A 19450-nucleotide genomic window follows, 5' to 3' on the forward strand; every position below is an offset into this window, starting at 1 on the left:
GTGCAATGGGTGATTTTTTACAGTGAGTGTCAAGCTGTGCTACACATACACACACACACACACACACACACATATCCCAGAGTAATATAGCATGGCAATTTCTTTCCCCCTGCATGAATAATTCTGTCTGAATAGGATAGGATGTTTCTTCATATCAATGAATCATCAGCCGCTACAGCTCTTTAGTGTCTGTGTGAATGGTACAGTAGAAATTTAACTAAGTGTGTTTGAGTGCATTGCTGTGTGTGTGTGTGCATGTGTGTTTGTGTGTGTTGATGGGCTCTGATTGATGTTCTTGACCTTTCCACCATGCGTTTTCAGAGCCTGGGAGATATCCAAGACGTGGTGACTGAGGAAAGTCAAAGAGTGAAAGAGACAGAGAGCAAGAAACCAACGATGGCATTCATGTCCCTGTCCTGGTGTCTCGGTGCAGCTTTGGCGCTGTTTTGCGGCTCCTCGTGGCCCCAGGCACACTCGGCCCTGGCACCTGAGAATGAGGTGCCACTTCGCCCGACTACATGGTTACCAGAAGCAAAGATCACCTCCATAACTCTCCCCAAAGGACGAACCCGCAGGTAGGGTAACAGATGTGATGGAGGGGAAAGGTTTGAAGCAACGGTTGGTTTCCATTAGGGCAATTTTTTATTCGATCAATCAATTAATAGTCTATTCCAGTGATCTTGGTCAAATGTTTGCTTTTACTATTTATTTTACTTTTATTTATTAGTAAAAGCACAACAGTATTAGCATCAAAATATACTTAAAGTACTCATCAGTGTTGCAGCTAGTAAAGGTGGGTCTAATTTGAATGACTTATATAATATAATATATATACTACACCATACTAATATACTGCTGGGTAGCTTGTGAATTTCCCCCCAGGGGATCACTAAAGTCTTATCTTAACCTATAATAATACATCATCATTTATTTGTATATTATATTTTGTTTTATTGATCTGACTCTGCAAAGTAACTATAACTAAAGTTATCCAAAAAATGTAAAGCGTAAAAAGTATAATATTTCCCTCTGAAACGTAGTGACCTAGAAGTATAAAGTAGCAGAGAATGGAAACCAACAGCTCCAAATCCAAAGATATTTAAGCCACTGTTATATTAAGCAGAGAAAATCATTTTTGCAAGTATCTTAGTCTTAGTAGATTATCAAAACTGAATTTAAAATCGATCATTGTCAAACTATAAAATAAACCAATTTCCAAATAAATGTTCGTATTTGTACATAAATGTACTGTGCATCTTAACAATGATTCTGTCCAGCAAAGAGACTTGAAATTAAGTTGAAACGTCAAGAACATAAGTTCATGAGTTTGTGGATCATCCCAACTGAATATTCTTTTTGTTTTGCTTTTGAATCAAGTGTTTTAAAACTCGCCACCAAAGATTTGACTCCTTAACAGTAAAAAAGTGAGTTTTCCCCTTTTGCTAGTTTATAAATAAATCTTGAGGCCTGCTCATCAGATTTGCCCTTGTTTCCACTTCAATAACAAGTCACCAGCCATCGCTCAGCCACCTTTTTGGAGACAGTGGCTGATTCCAGCACCACTGTAGAGAGAGCGAGAGGAAGTGGAGCCCATTTGGCCTGAACCTGACACAACAGTGCCAGTGCCTTTCTGAAACTGGGAGCTGAAAATTACGAAATGCATCTCCCTGTGTGCTGCAGTCTGTCCACCAGTGCAGTCATGCAAAACCACACGGCAAATAATGGAGAGAAAACACAGATTCAGAAATTAATCACTCTATTAAATAAGCTGCAGAGCGCCCTTGAGAACGACAGGGTCGCACATCTGTTTGGAAACAATCACCATCTGCACAGAATCATGAACAATGATGTTTGCAAGTAAGGAGAACAAATATTTATTAACAAATAACCACGCAGTTGCTTAATGTTCATGAAGGGTAACTGGCTGTCAAGAAATGACAAGTGACAGAACAGTTTGGTTTAAAAAGAGACAGACGTCTTCTATTCAAGCGTCTTTGTGGAGGTGAACAGTTTAACATTTACCACAGTGATTATTTGATTTAAAATAAGACCAGACCACCACAGCGTGAATGTTAAATGTCCTTAAACTGCCGCCGAACTTCCATCTAATATGCAAATCTGTAAAACATCTGATCACAATAAGGGACATAATAGTTTCTATGCTAAGCACGATCCCAGATAGTTTCAGCAGACAGGCAGATATCCATCTGAGACTGTCAATGCAGCCTTATCGTGTGATTCCCAGGTCACCTCTCCTGATCTGCTATCAAATGACTGATCAGCATGTAGGCAAATGGAAAGACTACCAGATGTTTGAAACAGCTGCAACCATTGAAATGTTAATGCTTTAGGAAAGAAAATTATAACCACCCCACCATATCGGCAAATCATCCAACAAAGTGAAAGAATGTTGCACAGTATGCACTGCAAGATATCTTCTCATCCATCACCTTGCAGCTGACTTGAAACAGGATGTTATCTGTTTGACATTCCCTGTGATGAATCGGACAACTTCTTGCGGTTATCTTCGGTGTCCCCTCCACAGGCTATACTTCACACTGAAGAAGAAGGCTCCAGCGATGTCGGTGACCGTCAGCCCCTGCGACCTCCCCATCGAATGGAGCTTGGCCGCCCGCACCCGGAAGGACAAACCCCTCAAGAGCCTGCAGTGTGAGTGAACAGTAAGACCAGACACCCACTTTACCCTGAAGATCATCACTGCATCTGGCTAAGCCAAGACGATCAATTAGATATTATCATCACTACATAACAGATAGGGATCTAGTAGAGGGCAAAGACTCTAATCTTACTTAACTTTGTATTTGTTGAGGAGAGTTTACTTTTTGGAACAGCTTCATGAGAATTTGTACAACAGAAGTATGATCAAACCATTAGAAGTCGTATATAATTCTCTGAAATGCCAGGTATATAGTTTCTGCATTGCTTTGTTTGTCTTTGATGTTTGCATCCTGGTGGACATAGCTATAATTTACCACTGTGGTTATATCACGTTTATAGACCAATAAACTAATTCGTACCACAGCTGAGGCCAATGTTTTTGAAAAGCTCCAAATTTCTTTGTCACAAATTCTCAGGCAGATAAGACAGATATTATTTTCATCCTACATCTACTTATCAGCACATTGTACCCGTTTGTTTAAGTTCAAAGCACAGACCGTCTCTGACAAGGACAGAGACAGTGAGTGTGATCATATCTGGTTGTCACATTGTCATCAATTTAATATGAGGCTTTGGATTTGGATTTTAATGTCTCACACACATAAAAACACACACACATACATCAGCCAGAAAGGGCCGCCCACTCTTGATTCAAACATTGAATAAGCAATAAAATAACACTGTGCTCTTAGTCTGCAGTATTTTGTGCTTTGCAAACCAAAGAAATCAAATAAACTCAGGAGACTAAAACGAACCATAGAGCAGCAAAATTATACAATGTCTTAAAACTAAAGTCAGGACAGTAAGTGCTCACTGTGAACCAAAGTAATCAAATTTCCGAACTAAAGAAGTGCAGATTTCTGGAAAAGGAAATATGCCTTGGAGTTTTCCATGAGCACTTTTCCAGGTTAACTAAACAAGCTTCTCTACATGGTAAAATAACATTATGAAGTTATAAAATGACCCATGAATCATTCAGATCCTGAGCTCATGGGTCCCCATCGCCAGCCTGAATTATTCACTTTGATTCTGAAACATTTGGTCTCATTTGAGGAGCGATTTCTCATCTCAAGGAGAGATGAGCGGTAAAGACGAGTGGTGACGGGTTTTTTCGTGTTTATTTGCCAGTTGTGTCACTCAAGTGAAGAGTGTGTACTTCAAAATGACAACACTTTAGGAATGAATGAAATACTCAAAACCACTTTTGAAGAGGCAATTGACATTGTGTTTATTCATTTTTCATTTGTTAGGTGCTTATAGGATTTTCTCTATATCAGCCAGGTTCTCTGCACTCAGTTGTTCGTTGTTTTATGCAGTTTGAAGTGCTTATGTGTCCTCTAACCCCCAAAATCCTTTTAAAAGTGAAGCACAGTGTGTACTCATACACATACCAGGAAACAGTGCAATCATTTTCTCATCTCACGATTTTTCTCATTGATTCTCTTGGTTTCATCAACATAAGAACAAAACTTGGGCTAAAAACAAGCAGCTGAATTTCTGTAGTTATGGTCTGTTAAATTATGGTGGCTATTGCTGTTCATAAACTGTTGTTGCTTCTGCTAGAAACATACTAAATATCACTTCCCATGCACCTCAGGATTCGTAGGAAAGGTTATCCAAGCACAAGGAAGCAAAGGAATATTTTGAAATTTTGGCAAATACGCTTATTTGCTTATGAGAAGATCAATACCTCTCTCATGTTTGTATGCTAAATATGAAGCTGGAGCCAGGAGACGATTAGCTTAGCTTAGCATAAAGACTTATTCTAATAGAACAGAGAAACTTTGCCCCTTCATCAGATGTATGTGAAAACAGCCTTTTAGTGTCAAATTCTGCACATACATCATTATGAAGGTCAAACATTAATAATCTGAGAGACCAAGTGACAATGAACACACATTTTTGAGTGGAGTGGGAGTTTGACCAATCAAATGTTTATATCCATGCTCTAATTTTTTTTCTTTCCTCACAGGGAGCACCAAAAAGAGTATGCCCGAGGTGTGGTGGCGTGGTCCTGGGACTGAGGAGAAAATGCACAGCTTCACAGGCAATGCAGTAGACACCTACAGGGGTCCTTCCTATCCCCATGCTTCCATCTATATCCTGAGGCTGCGCTCCAAACAGCAGAACACCAGAGCTACAGTGTACCTCCATGAGGGCCTGGGGCCCTCAGGCGCCTTCCCGCTGCTCCCAGCTGACCCTCGAGTTCACACATTAGGCGTAGGCATGACCAGCGTCACCCTCAGCTGGACACCCAGCGCCTCCATAACCAGCCTCCCACAGACACAGAAAAGCTATGATTACTGTGTCCTTGTCAACTCTCAGAAAAACTACCCCAGCCTCTGTGCTGCACGAGAGAGCATGAGGAAAGAGAAAGATCAGAAACAAGAAAAGAAGGAGAGGAGGAGGAGAGTGACGGTGTGGCCGATATTGAAAGAGTGGTGGTGGCAGCAGTGGGACTCTTATCCTGAACCCCAGAGTCCACCGTCTTCCCTCGCTGATGAGTACGCTGATCTCCAGTGTGTGTGTCAGGGGACAGAGAGTGTTTGCACCGTCTCCGAGCTCCTGCCTGACACCCAGTACTACTTTGACGTCTTTGTGATCGACAGGCTGAACAGGACCAGTATGGCGTACGAGGGGACGTTTGCTCGAACACACGAGGAGGCTCGGCCGGCGATCACCACGCTCAGAGAAGGGGAGCTGAGGTGGGTGACCTTCCACGACAGAGGCTCCAACTCAGAGCAGTTCTTCAGTTTCCGTCCTCGGGGGTTGCAGCAGAGTGGCCTCCTCACCTTGCAGAGCTGTGGGGGAGGTGAAAAGGTCATGGTCACCGTGTCCAGTAAAGGTCAGGTTTTGACGTCCCAGACTGTGGGGGGAGATTTAGCGCACATTTGGCTCCAGGGAAGTCCTTCCTATCTCATCCACTTGGAGAGAGAAGGAACTACCCCAGGCCAGATCTCTGCTGCTACAGACCCAGCTCTGCCAGGAGATCTGATGGCTTCAGTCAAAATGCAGACCTCCTCAGCCTACCACCGCAGGGGGGTCCCATCTCTGCCCTCCACCTTGCAGATTAAATCCTTCAACCGGTTGCGTGGTTGCAACAGTGTCACCCTGGCCTGGATGGGCACAGAGGAAAGAAGCCTGTATTGCCTGTACCGCAGAAAGCTGGGAAACCGTGAAGCAGAGGCTGGGGGAGTATCAGGTCTAACTGCTCCCTGTCTGGGACCAGAGTCCCGCTCTGACACCGAGAGGGTTCTCTGCAAGTATTTCCAGGAGCTGAATCCTCGGCGGGCCGTCACTACTGCTGTGATCGGGGGCCTGGAGCCAGGGATGGCCTACGTGTTTGATGTCTATCTAATGAGACGCTGGGGGATCCCTATCAAGTACGCCAGCAAGATGGTGAAGACCAGAAAGGAATGCTGAGCTGCCGCCCCCTACGGGAGGTTTTTAGACTGTCCCAGTTTAGGGGAAAATGCATCGGCCATGGACATGCTGTAAAGACTGACCATGAGAACGAAGCCATTTGACTGTTGTGGAGAGACTGTTACCATAACAAGGAAATATTCCCCCTGGAGGAGCAATGGTTATATTCAAACTCCACTTGCACTATCCATGCAAGTGGATGGGAAGCATATGAGAAGGATCTGCACACCAGCAAAAGTTCATAACATTTACAATACAACTCTCGTGCTTTTGTCATTTTGTTTTTCATTGTTGATCATGATAATGATGTGCCAGTTGTCCAAGTGCTTATTTTGTGTCTGAGTACAAAGGACAGATGAGGTTTGGGATGACAGAAAGTCAACACAAAAACAACAACAGAGACTGTGCCAAATATGCAACAGAAACAGATGGGGCAATAATTGGATAACATCTGAGACAGAGGGGGTTTGCAGTGTATATTTCCAGTGCTGCATATTGTACAGGCTTATAAACACAGATGGGCGCAATCTACAGATGCTTAGTTCAAAGTCAGTGTGTATCTTTGTGTTCTGCTTTCGCATGAAGCAGTGAAAAATACTTAGTGACTTGCCTCATTGTCTTTGGTGTATTCTTGTGCTGCTTCAAACGCACCAATAAATACTAGGGTATCTGTATGTTCTTGACTGAGTGACACATGTATGTAAACTGGACTGTCAAATTAGATGTACTTGGTACTAAGCTGTTTTCAGATAGCTTTTAGTGTAATAGATGAGGCCTTGTGCAGCTCAGTGATACACTAATAAGTGACAGTTAATTGTAGGGAGATTAAATGCTGCATTGGAAAGACTCAGGTTGGCTATTACAGGGAAACATGAATATTGATTCCCTTAGAATGGCTGTGGCTTGTCAGGTTATTATCTTTCTTGAAGACAAATCTGTCCTTTGGCTGACAAGTTACGTACTTAGTAAATTACTTACTTATATTTGCCAAGTATGCTGCATAAGACAGATCAAATATTACCTCAGACATCATTACACTATTTTGGCTGTATAATTCTGATTCTGATGTACTGTAATGTACCGTTGAAATAAGTTTAGTTAATAATAGATTTAGGATTAATGTTACAACAAAGTATAAACTAAATATGGAGTCAGGATTAAGTTTAAAATAAAATAAATTCGAATTAATTATCAATGAATAATCAGAATTGGGGTTACCAGAGTGTGGAGGCATGCATGCCAGGTGCACTTTTTCACGCTTGATAGGTGAGTATGAACAGACTGATCAAATTTAGCGTTACTTAGTATAACTTATATATATATGTGTGTGTGTGTGTGTGTGTGTGTGTGTGTGTGTAGTATACAACATAGCACAGTAACGATTTATATACAAATAAATAATATCTAAGAGGACAGAGTTATGACTAAAATAAAAAAACAACCTCTATCTGTTGTACAGTAATGTTTTTAATGATAAAATCGGTCATAATAAGTGCTCATTACATAGTCTGACGATTTCGATAATGGGAACCAATAAGATGGCGCTTGTGCTTGTTACGTAAGCACGTCGCTGGACGTATGGGTGTATCTGACAAGCCAGCGCGCCAAATTGATCTTGCCAACAAAGACGAAGCAGAAAATAGGACATATTTAAATTCTTCTCAGTTAACAACAAAACTCAAGTGTAAAAGTCTTTTAGACGCTTGAGAGTAAATACTTTACCGGTCAAAACTCGGATTAACGCGCTCGGTCAAGATGGGCTTGCTCGAGCGCTGCCAGGAGCTCTTCAATACCTCAAACCTGTACGAGGTGTTGGGCATCAACAAGGAGGCAACCGAGACAGAGATCCGGAGGAGCTACTACAAAGTGTCGCTGAAAGTCCACCCAGACAGGGCCCCTGAAGACCCGCTGGCCACAGAGAAGTTTCAGGTTAACTGTCCTCGTCGCTGGCTGTCAGACGGAACAAACACAATCAACACAAGCTAGGTTTATTAGCTAGCTAACTCGGCTAACTTAAGTAGTTGCAGTGAGCAATCTTCTGGTCAAAGCCCAATGCTTATGGGCATTAGCAAGAGCTTTGGTATAATTGTAGCTAGTTTAGATGCAAAATAGACTTCGCAGGTATCTGTGTTATTATATAGATATAATAACCAGAAGGAAATGTCTGTGTCTTCTCTGACCATTGACAAATTTCTAACGTCCCATGCTGTACTTTCAAATCGCCTAAATCAATTAGAGATGTGGCTTTTTAAAGCTGATAGTAACAAATGTATGTGACATTGTATCAATAGCTCAATGCACCTCCACATCCAGTTTTATATCACTTGTATAAAGTGTAAAATGATAGTACATACCATACTTTTCAGTAAGGGCTCCAGATGTGTGTATAATTGAGTCTCACCTGATTCCAGGTGTTGGGAAAGCTGTATGCGGTTCTGAGCGATAAGGAGCAGAGAGCTGTTTATGATGAGCAGGGGGTGGTGGATGAAGAGTCTGACGTCCTGAGTCAAGGCCGCTGCTGGGAGGACTACTGGAGACTGCTCTTCCCTAAGGTATTAAAGCACAGCAGGTGTTTTCTTTTTCTTTTCATTAACGTGACTCAATAATGAGTCACACACGTTGCTTTGTTATACATGTGATGATGTTTAGTGGAAGTAGAGTGAGTCACTTGTTTTCCAGGAATTTTATTTCAGATGATTTACAGTAGACAGGGATCGAGGTTTTTCTGTCACTGCACTTGCCGTGGTACTAAAAGTAACAACAACACACACAACATACAGGGATAATGGTGGATTAATGCAAACATAATGTTTTTCTACTAGTTTATTTTATATTTAGCATCATTTTACAGCCTGTCACATATGACATCTTGACAACCTGCTCTGTCTCTCCATACATCTCCTAGATAACGGTGCAGGACATCCTTGAATTTGAGAAGAAATATAAAGGCTCTGATGAGGAGCGGCAGGATGTGATCCAGCTGTACGTGCAGCACCAGGGAGATATGGACGCCATCACAGCCTCGGCTATGTGCTGCTCTCAGGAAGACGAGCCCAGGCTCTGCGGCATCATCCAGGCTGCCATCGAGAGCGGAGACGTCACAGCATTCCCAGCGTTTACTCGGGAGAACGATAAGAAGAAGAGGGCTCGTAGGAAGAGGGTGGGAAATGTGTTGGTGTTAAAGCCACAAAATCCTCACAGCTATTATATTTATTTCATGTCTACACGCACAGGATTCTGCTCTAGTATCTTCAGTCTCAGTAATGTGACTGCACTTTACCTTCCAGGCTGATAGAGAGCGACAAGAAGCAGAAGAAATGCAGAAAGAGATGGGGCTCGATGATCAGGATGACAGTCTCATGAAGATGCTTCAGGTAACAAATGCATACACATATACGACATTGGCGGGGGGGGGGGGGGTGTTGTTTGTTTTTCTCTCAATAACCATTCTTTTATGTTCCAGCAAAGACAGAAGTCCAGAGAGCAGAATTTTAACAGTTTCCTGTCTGACCTGGAAGCAAAATACTCCAAAAAAAGTGGGAAATCCCAAAAAGGACGAAGAGGAAAGAAGTGAAAAGCGTACAGGCTCAGGTTACAGCATATAAAATGTATATATATCCTCATTTTGTTAAAAAAAAAAAGAGCATTTGAGCATGTGTACTAGCTCCCTTTTGTATGCCTCCTCAGAAAATTGTCCTTTATGTGGTACTCAAAGTGCAAATGCATCTTTTATTTCTTGTTGTTGTAAGTCTTCATAAAACACAAATAAATTCATATTTATATACAACATTTGTACACAGCTTTTTATTCTTTTGTATAAAATAGAATCAAAGAAAATGCATTGAAGAAAAGCTTTGATTTTCAAGCTTTGTCACCTTTGTTGCATGGCTGTCCGATATATTATTTTAGTAAGGAATGAAGGAAAAACTACCCTTTGTGAAGTAACCCTGATGTTACTTGTCAAAGCATCCCCACATGGCTTTGCTCAGGTAATAAATAAAAAGTAATTACCTCAAATGCAGTATTTTGTACAGATACAATGAATGAATCACTTTGTTATTTACAGATTCCTACATTATCTTGACATAGTTCTGTCAGTGCTTATATTCCCTCTTCTGATATATATGATTTTAACTGAGCATAATGCAGAGAAAGGCAATCAAAAACTTGCTAGGTGGCATGTCTTGTTCCTGTGTGCAATAATATGCAATGAGAGGCTCTGGGTCACTTTTTTACACAGGGCGGTTGAAAATTGTGTCCTTATAAAAGATACAGTACCAAACTCTCTGACGTAGCATCAGACAGGGAAAAAAAGTGCTTTTTATCCTCTCTATTCATGTCTGTGTGGATGTGTTATTCCCTGTAGCCATTTACCAGTAAAACAACACACCACTGAGGATAATATACAGTACATTCACATATAAATAGATACACTTTTAGATCATACAGTACATACATCATAGAAATGTCCCCAAGCTCATACTGTACATGAAGATGTAGTTACTGTTTACAGTTGTGTTTGGCAGCCACATAAGCTGATTTCTGAAATACAAAAATAGGCCTCTTAACAAAAACTTAACCAAAGAAGCATGGTATGAAAAAAAACTGCTACTTTGGTAAAAAGAAAAAAAGTTTAGTGGGCACCGATGCTTTTGCACTTCGTTGTGATGTATAAAGGTGAATGGCTGAAGGGTGTGGAGATGGGAGGCAAACTACAAGCCAGGTCTGCTGGCTCTGGATGAGATGCCTCCCCGGGTGTAAGACCGAGGTGGGACTGACACAGGCACCAGTGGAGCTGTGGGAAGAAGAAAAGATAGAAAAATAGACTTAAATTATCTTACCAGTAGGTAATTCTTAATTGAAGCCAGCCGCTACAACCTCTTTCATTCATAGTTTATCTAAGAACCAAGTCTGGAAGAGTTTCATCAGCCGCTTTAATCTACTGACCTGGGACAGGGGCTTGTGGGTCTGGCTCTTCCTCGTCTTTGATGGGCGAGTGCCCCAAGGGGTGGTGGGAAAACGAGTCCAAGAAAGATGAGCTGCTGATGCCAAGACTGATGCCGGTCACACCGATTCCAAGAGAGTCTGGTGGCGTGAACGAATAAACGGATGCATAAGGGATTAACTGATCTACTACAAAATCCATCACCGGGTATGTACAGTACAAGCACAGTACAAATCAACTAAACTAACCTAAACATTGACAGTTCAGATATAAGATAAAAAATATTATAACATCCACTATTATATCCAGATTGGGAACCACTGCAGTATATCACATCACTTTTCCAGCAGCATTTTTTATGTTTTTTATTCAACTATTCAAGTTGAATTTCTGACCTGTGCCCACAGAGGCTCTGCCTGGCCGCCCCTGCCCGATGTTGTCCAATACTGTGAAGGAACGACGGTACGGAGTGTCCGACTGAAAATAAAACCAGGGGTCAAACATACCGTCTCTGACACTCAAACCACTAAAAAATAACATTGTCATTGGTCATAAAATACAGAATATAAACAATGCAAACTCATTATGTGGCATTATAAAAGCACGTCTGCTTAAGACCTAAACCTTATGGGTTAAAAAAGAAAAATAACTTCACAGTTTCTCCCCATAGAAAGGCACAAAATCATCGATCTACCACTTGTGATAGTATACTGTATGTGTGTGCAGGACTCAGTCATCATAAAGAGCATCTTACCCTGTATGTGTGAGTGGTGTTGGGCCGAGAGAAGACGTCCAGGAGGTGGTGACGATCCCTTGGTATTGAACTGCCAGCTTCGTCATTTATAGCACTGTGGGCGCGGCTGGACGGGCCTTTCTGACGCTGGTCGGATGTAAAAAATAGACATATACAGTCTTTTAAACAGTTGATCACAGGTGGTTTGAAAAAACAATGCATTTCATAAATGCAACAGTACTGTTGTTTTTTGGACTGTATATTTAGCGTGAAATTTCTGGGGTTACTGGTAGATTTCTGAAGCCTATTATCTATTTAGAAAGCCTTCATATAATCTGTGTTTGTGTCCAGGAGCTGTACCTGTGCAGGTTTGGACTGCTGCCCTGAGTGAGATGACTCTGGGTCTCCAGTGCTGATGGGGGGAAGGAGTGTGTTCCTGCTCAGAGGCAACAGCGGAGAAGTCAGCCGGTCGCTGGCTGTGGGTCTGTGGAAGAAGACGGAGAAGGAAGGAGTTGAGTCTCACTGTGATAACAGTAAAGCAAAACTACTAAACTTTTTACACTTCAGTCTTATTTCTTCTCATCTAACTCTTGGCAAGAAAGCTAATAAGCATTTTCCCTAAAATATTGAACTACTCCTTTAAAATCATGAACAAGTCACTGAGTTTACCATGAGATATTAAGATATAGTATTTTTTTTTTTTGCTGAAGAACTGACATTCAACATGAAAGGAAAACTAAGTGGCACACTTTATACTATTACTCTTTCACCCGCGGTTCATGACAAGTTCACCACATGAAACTTCTATCACAACCCACACACACACATATTCTGCTGCACAGAGCCATAAGGCACAAGTTGAAAGGGAGTCTGTTTTCAAAGTAATCTCATTCTGCCTCTGCACAACTTCAGAGACTGTAGAGGAGAATGAGGGAGTAAAAAGCAAGATAGGAGTTTGGGTGGGGTTCCTATGATGCTAAAACTCACAGACGTGTCCCGCGGATGACCTCATCCATCGATCCCACTGCGCTGGACTGACTCAGGCTGGGAACCAGTGGCAAGAGGGTTCGGGGAGGAGGGTTTCTGCGCCGCGCAGACTGTGCCGGGCGGGACAGAGAGGAAGAGCTCTGTTCCAGAGTTCGGCGAGGCCGAGGTTTGCTGGAGGGGACCACGCTGGAGCCTGGTCTGTGACACAGCCGCTCCTCTGGCTCCCTGTATGGGAAGGAGAGAGTGGAGCACAATCGATGAATGGTGCATTTCCACCTGCTGCCAGCTGACTGTGTACTTTGCCAAACAAGGTGTTAAGACCAGGGACAAAAACATGTCCCTCTTGTTTTGCAAAATGTGTTTTCCTGTAAATGGAAAACAAGAACTACAAGGCATCTATGCCCCTTTTCATTCCCATTCAATGATTCAAATCACATATTTGGAATACACAATGTGTGGTGGATGTGTCATTTTTCCATTTTGGCACCAATGCTTATTGGATTAGAAGGGTAAAATGTGTCCATACTGGTTTCTATCCAGCACACCCAGGTTCCTCTGCTGCAGGGGGATGCTGTGGATCACAATGAGGTCGTTCAGGTTGTGCTGGGTCGCCGCTGCTCCTACCGGGACCCTTCCAGCCTGGGGAACGGTGTGAGATGAAGGGGAGAAAGTAATGAGACAGGGGGAAGGTGGGGGAGAGTAAAGGAGAGGGATGAAAGAAAAAAGATGCAAAAAGACAGGAATGATTAAGGGGTCAAGGACAGAGAGAGATGAGAGGGGATAAGAGACATAATATAGGAAGAAAGGCAGATTTTATGAAGGCCAGTGGCCACATGGTTAGTTAATTCCATATGTACAATACAGCATATCATTAAAAAATGTCATTCATCATGCAGTGATGTCAGAAGGACCCCATATCCGCTATGCCACCAACCAAAAATAACATTCACGACACTTAAAATATAACAAAAACAAAGCATTCCAACATTCTCGTTGTGAAAGAAAAGAAAATCAAAGTAGTTCATGTTGAAAATGAGTTGTAGTTAATTAAAATGATAAACGGTGGTGATGCGTTCATGTTAATCAACAGGCACAAGCACATTTATTCTAGAGATAAAAATAATGAGCCGCCATGGACGGCGTGCACACAACACGCCGCCATTTTGGCTCTAAGTGAGGAAGTTACATACAGTGGAAGGCCTTTTCTGCTTTTTGGATTTCCGTCTGGACTTGTGCTTTGAGCCCCTTGACTTTGTGTTCTTTAAAGGGGAAAAAGGCATGACCAAAGGAAGATAGTGGGTATAGACGAAAGGAAGGAAGAAAGGTAAAGAACGTAGAGGGACAGAAATAAAAACATAGAGAAAGAAAGAAAAAGAATGAACAAAAGAAGGAAGGACAAAAAAGCAAGAAACACATCAGCAAGGTGAAGGGCAGAGAGTAAAGAGGGAAGGAAAGAAAACAGTGATACAAGTTAATGAACTGGAAGAATTGAAAGACTGAAAGAGCAACAGGCAGGAGTGAAAAAAAGGTGACAATCAGGTGAGGACTGTGGAACAGAGACGTATGACTAAAGCTAGCAAAGACCACACAGTTAGGGATGCAGAGTAAATGTTCTACACTCTTCTCAGGGATAAAATGATTCAGCTCGAAGGTCAACCTGAATAAGACATGTTTTCTACAACAAACAGGTTTAAAATAAGGATGGATTAAACCAGACCACACTGGTACTGTACACTCTATTTAATCATTATTTTATTTTCATGCAGCTGCATTTTATATTTAAAAGGTCACTATTATTATCATCATTAAATATGTTTCATCGCATCCGTTAAAAGCCAAAATGCATTTTTAAAAACAAAAAAATTTATTCAGCCCCCCTCTGACCACTGACCTGAAACTGCAGGCCAGCTGTGAGCGGGGCCACCCTGCTCTGGCCAAGTTTGGGTAGCATTGTGGGCAGCATGGAGAGCAGCATGAAGGGATTCTGGGAGTCTTGCTGCTCGGGGCTCAAGTTCCCAGTAATCTTTTCGTCACCTGCCAATCACACATACAATCGCTTTCGAATGAAAAATGGACATTTATTAATATAAATTAGGGCTAATGCATGCAAAATAGTTGAATTCAACCCTACCAGAGGTGCAGCATTCCCAGTGGCATTGAACCAGCTCTTTCATCCAGCCAACCAGCTGCCACCACACATCGTCAAACAACACGTCGAGAACAGCTTGATGGCGACACCGGTATGGCGAGACAGGAGGCAGACAGTGATGCCTCCGACCCGACTCCGGACAATCCTGCTCCCACTCGTCCTCCCTGTAGAAGACAGATATAATAAATCATTTTAACAAAACTGAACAAGACACTGACAGCAGCTGAGGTTTTAGCTTTTAGAGTTTCTGGAATAAGAACAATCCTGTGTAGCATGAGGAAAGTGAGTAACTTACAAGTCCCTGCTATCAAAAGCCAGGTATTCCTCCATCAGACCCTCCACTTCAATCACTCTCAGCGTGTCGTGACTGCTGGAGCCACTGGAGGTGCCAGGAGGCCCATCCAACTCTGCTGAGGGGGACTTGATCAGCGCCGCCCTCCTGCCCTGCACATTCAACCTTTCCCCCAAGACAAGGGCACACGTAGTTAAGCACCTATATACATATACACATAAAATGGTATGCTCACACACACAAACCCGCACATGCTGTATGATTTCTATGAATAATAAATGAACAAAGCAGAGGGAAAATCCTGTACACACATGCATGTGCGAGCTCACACTAACACGCTGCATAGCGACACTAACAAAGTGGCTGACACATACTACTGTCCTTTCTCTTCCTTTGTGTTAACTCCATCATTATCACATATCAGTTTTGAGTAGTCAGACAGCAGCACAGCCTTCTTTACAGCCAGTCTACCATTAAAAGTGGCAGTGACCTGATTAACAAGCCGGGGCATCTAGGTCACAAAACCACAGAGTCAGCCATGACTCCTCTATAATGGATGCACTGACATCAGTCATCTGGACAGCCAGGCAACAGCCACTCGAGAAAGAGAGGCATACTATTTTTGACACATTTCTTGAAATAATACAACAAGATACAATGAGGTTTGCTAATATCAATGGCCGAATAAAGTTGACCCAAGCTGTTTCCGAACAATCCAATTCCAATGACTGAATGAATGATGTATGTTTCAGATCCAGAATGATGTGACTACCACAAAATGCAATCTGCCTTTTATATTACCAAACCTAGAAGACCTAGCCTTCATTAGGCAGTGCTAAATGTTTTACAAATAAGGGGGAAGTGTACCTTACATCAGGGAAATGTATCTAACAGGTGAACTTTGACATCAGTGCAGTTAAGACTTACTCTGTGCCACCCTTATCTTTCTCCTGGGACTTCACACTGCTCTCTTTGCCTGCTGATGGGCTGCTGGCAGAGCTGCCTCTCCCTGAAGTAGAATACCACTGGAAGCCCTCGTCACTGGGACACACCAGCTGAGTCCCCAGGATCCTGAGTGATACACACACACAATGAATAAATAAGTAAAAGTATGACGTTTTTATAAAAGAAAGGAACGTTTTTTCAGGTTTGTCTCCACAATCAGCATTAATCTTTGATCCCGCTGCTGCCGTGTTTCACTCAGACGTAAAAGGTCAAGAGTTTGGTGGGAGACTGTGGATAACACACCGAAGATGTGGGAAACGTGTGGCCCACTGCTGACATTCATCCTGCAGCCCCTGGAGTATCCCTCCACCGCTGCCTCTCCCCTCGTACAGCTCTTTGTCGATCTCCTCAAACATTTGCTGCACCTGCCGTGACGCTGCCTTGTCGAACTCCTATGGGACAGAAAAACAGAAACAGCAAAGCTAGTCATTCCTCTGTTCTCATACACCAGCTCTATGATTGAAAGCTGCTGCTTTTCAGTCTGTTCATCAGTTATTGGCAACACATCCAGCCATACTTTTTTTTTTTTTTTATCTCACAGCAAGCTTCAACATGCATAATAATTAGCTCCTGCAACCCCTTGGGATGTGTGTATGTGTTTGTGGTCAAGCTGCTGTAACAACAAAAAAAGACGAGAGAGAGACTGAGAGAAAGAGGTGAGTTAGGAGTTTGTGTAACTTAGTTTTTGAAGCAGCTTGAGGACAACAAACTAAATAAATCATTGAGTCTTGGAAAAGTTTTGTTGGACCAGCTGAGGCTAGAAAGCACAGCATAATAACAAACCAATACCCAGTGGAATCAGGCCTTGCATATACAAAGAAGTAGCAGACAAAATAAGGCATCTAGATGCAGTAACTGGTTGTATGTTGTTCTATGGTTTTCCACAGGTTTGCCAAAAGGTGACAAATGTTAGTAAGTAAATAAAAACTCTGACATTAAAACATGCATAAAAGTATGCTTGTGAGGTCTTTCCATATTTGCAACAGAGAAGATGGAAAAATGTTGTGTGCATGACAGACAGAGCAAGGCCGGCATCATCACTTCACATTATGATCGTTTTTGCAAGAGTAGATTTACATCATAGCCCCAGGAAAAAACAGAGCTCCTCTCTGTGGAGATGCCAGTGCCTGTGGAGCTGTGGATACCTGACCAGGACCGGTTGGAGTCTACTGAGATGACGGTGGGACAGTCAGAGTGGCCCGATGCAGCAGACATCTCTGAGCTGCATAGAAAGGAAGAGGAAGTTGTGAGGTTTATGTTAAGTTTGAGAAGTAGTGTTTCACAATGTTTCATGTAGGGAATACAGCTCACAATCTATGTTTCCAAAACTCCCTCTTCCCACAGAAAGCCATCGCCTGTTTCACACATACACAGTAAATTATATAAACCAGGTTTCTGTTATCTGGCTGAGTAAATCTTCATGGTGGTGGTTGCTGACATAATCATAGGCAAGGTTTCAAGGTGGAAAATAAAGGGCAAATGTCAAAGTAATTGAATATTCCAACAGCCTGCCTCATTATTTATTCTTTTAACTGCACATCTGAAGGAGGCAATGTGATATCAATTAATCCACTGCTTCTGGGTGTCTTGTTTCACATAGCAAGAGCCCTGAGAATCAGCTGTCCACTCAAGAAGGTGTAACATTACCAAACACACAGGCAAGAGTATATGTGTGTGCACTGGTTGGCATTGCTAAGGTTTGTCTCCTTGCAGAACAAGCCAGAACAACGCTGCCTGTGTGTAGAACGACCAGGAGTCGGTCACCTGTTGTGAGCGGAGACAGCTTCCTGGAGGTCATGGAGGTAGCGCTGAGGGGTTTGATTATCGTCTGCTTCCTCTGGGAGAGGGTGGTGGTCGAGGCTGCTCCGGGACAACCCACGACTGCATAAAAGACAGATTGAAAACATGAATACAGAAAACGCCTAATTAAAAAAGTGAGACACCAGTGAAAACAGAGTGAGCTGTCCAAATGATATAAAAGATATGATGATGATGTTCTGTGTGCCTGTGGTCTTTTTTCATCTTCATCACAATTATTGTTGATGTATCTGTTTAAAAGGTCATACTGCTGGTTTTAAATGTCTTAGCCCTTTAAATACAAATCATGTTTACTTCACGTTACTGCTGGCCATTTTTCAAAGCACGACATCATGACAACAAGGAAATATTGTTCCTTCAAATAATAGGGTGGCTCGGTAGTTTAAACAAAGTAAATGCGTTTTCCAATTGAATTGCTGGACATCATCATTTGTCTAAACCAGGCCACAGACCATGATGTGACAGATGGACTGTCAATAAAAATATAAATAATTTTACACCGTCATGAACAAAACGATTTCCAAGTCAATCACTCATCTCACTTCCAACCAGTGTAGAATAACAGCATTCAGACAGCAGGGAAAACACTGTTTACAGTGCTCAGCTGGTACGGTAGCAAATTCAACACTGACCCTTTATGTTCGGTACTCACATCTCAAGTTTGTGCGATACAGGTCTTCTGTTGTATCGTGAAATCATTCTCCTCGGTCTCCGTTTTATAGGCTCAAGCCTCCGTCTCTCATTCTTGCCTCCACGTCCTGGACTCGCTGGGAACAGACTAACGTTAGAGGAAGGTCTGACATTTCCTCTAGTCCGCAGATAAACACCCTTAGTGCAAGGAAGCTGGACGGGGCTTTGGCTACAGATGCTAACGTTGTTTCTAACTGTTGCAGCTAATGTTAGGAGGAAGCTACGTCTAGAAATGAACTAGCTAACATTACATGGACAGATATATACAACAACAACAAGGCACGAAAAGTATTGTATAATTCCTCAAAAGACATTTCCGTTTAGATGAACCTTGCTACACTAAATAAGCATCTTGGGTGGTCCTATGAATTAGGTTTAGATCTTAAAATACATGAGTGCAACGTTATAACGTTAGTGTAGCTAACGTTAGCTATCGCCACCTCACAGAATTTTCCTTGCTAAGTTAACGTTAGCACCACCAACAACAATAACACAGCTGTCATGGATACGCAACTTCATATCCCCGTGGTCTCACGGGAAATAGATTTCTGACTAACACAAAATAGCCGTTACACAGCTGGCTATTTCACTACAACTCCCAATATCCATTGCGACAACGTAATTGCGTTCCTGAAATGTGTCCGCTTGTCGTTGTTGGATTATAGAGTGGACTAAACTCAAAATGCGCATTATGTATTTAATGATTAGATTTTTATTAGATTCTAGATA

At 42.3% G+C, this 19450-nt stretch overlaps 3 protein-coding genes across 3 annotated transcripts; 2 read left to right on the forward strand and 1 right to left on the reverse strand.

Annotated features, from left to right (window-relative positions):
- Window positions 1-396: 396 nt before the first annotated feature.
- ndnfl (neuron-derived neurotrophic factor, like) lies at window positions 397-6102 on the forward strand. Its single transcript, XM_070916650.1, has 3 exons — window positions 397-575; window positions 2546-2670; window positions 4652-6102. Exons 1-3 carry the CDS (start codon window positions 397-399, stop codon window positions 6100-6102), a joined length of 1755 nt encoding a protein of 584 aa, XP_070772751.1.
- Window positions 6103-7741: 1639 nt separating this feature from the next.
- Window positions 7742-9842, forward strand: LOC139294437 (dnaJ homolog subfamily C member 9-like). Its single transcript, XM_070916334.1, has 5 exons — window positions 7742-8031; window positions 8514-8654; window positions 9008-9262; window positions 9390-9476; window positions 9566-9842. The coding sequence occupies exons 1-5, from the start codon at window positions 7858-7860 to the stop codon at window positions 9674-9676; spliced, it is 768 nt and encodes a 255-aa protein (XP_070772435.1). The 5' UTR covers window positions 7742-7857; the 3' UTR covers window positions 9677-9842.
- A 49-nt stretch (window positions 9843-9891) lies between these two features.
- fam149b1 (family with sequence similarity 149 member B1) lies at window positions 9892-18743 on the reverse strand. The gene is made up of 16 exons (XM_070916182.1): window positions 18684-18743; window positions 17978-18094; window positions 17291-17435; window positions 16457-16605; window positions 16136-16279; window positions 15212-15373; window positions 14899-15080; window positions 14659-14801; window positions 13958-14026; window positions 13294-13406; window positions 12768-12992; window positions 12141-12264; window positions 11802-11927; window positions 11443-11524; window positions 11050-11187; window positions 9892-10897 (listed from the first exon to the last, which is right to left on the reverse strand). The coding sequence occupies exons 1-16, from the start codon at window positions 18728-18730 to the stop codon at window positions 10815-10817; spliced, it is 2049 nt and encodes a 682-aa protein (XP_070772283.1). The 5' UTR covers window positions 18731-18743; the 3' UTR covers window positions 9892-10814.
- Window positions 18744-19450: the final 707 nt, after the last annotated feature.

This window comes from Enoplosus armatus, chromosome 12, assembly GCF_043641665.1.
Source record: "Enoplosus armatus isolate fEnoArm2 chromosome 12, fEnoArm2.hap1, whole genome shotgun sequence".
NCBI lineage: Eukaryota > Metazoa > Chordata > Actinopteri > Centrarchiformes > Enoplosidae > Enoplosus > Enoplosus armatus.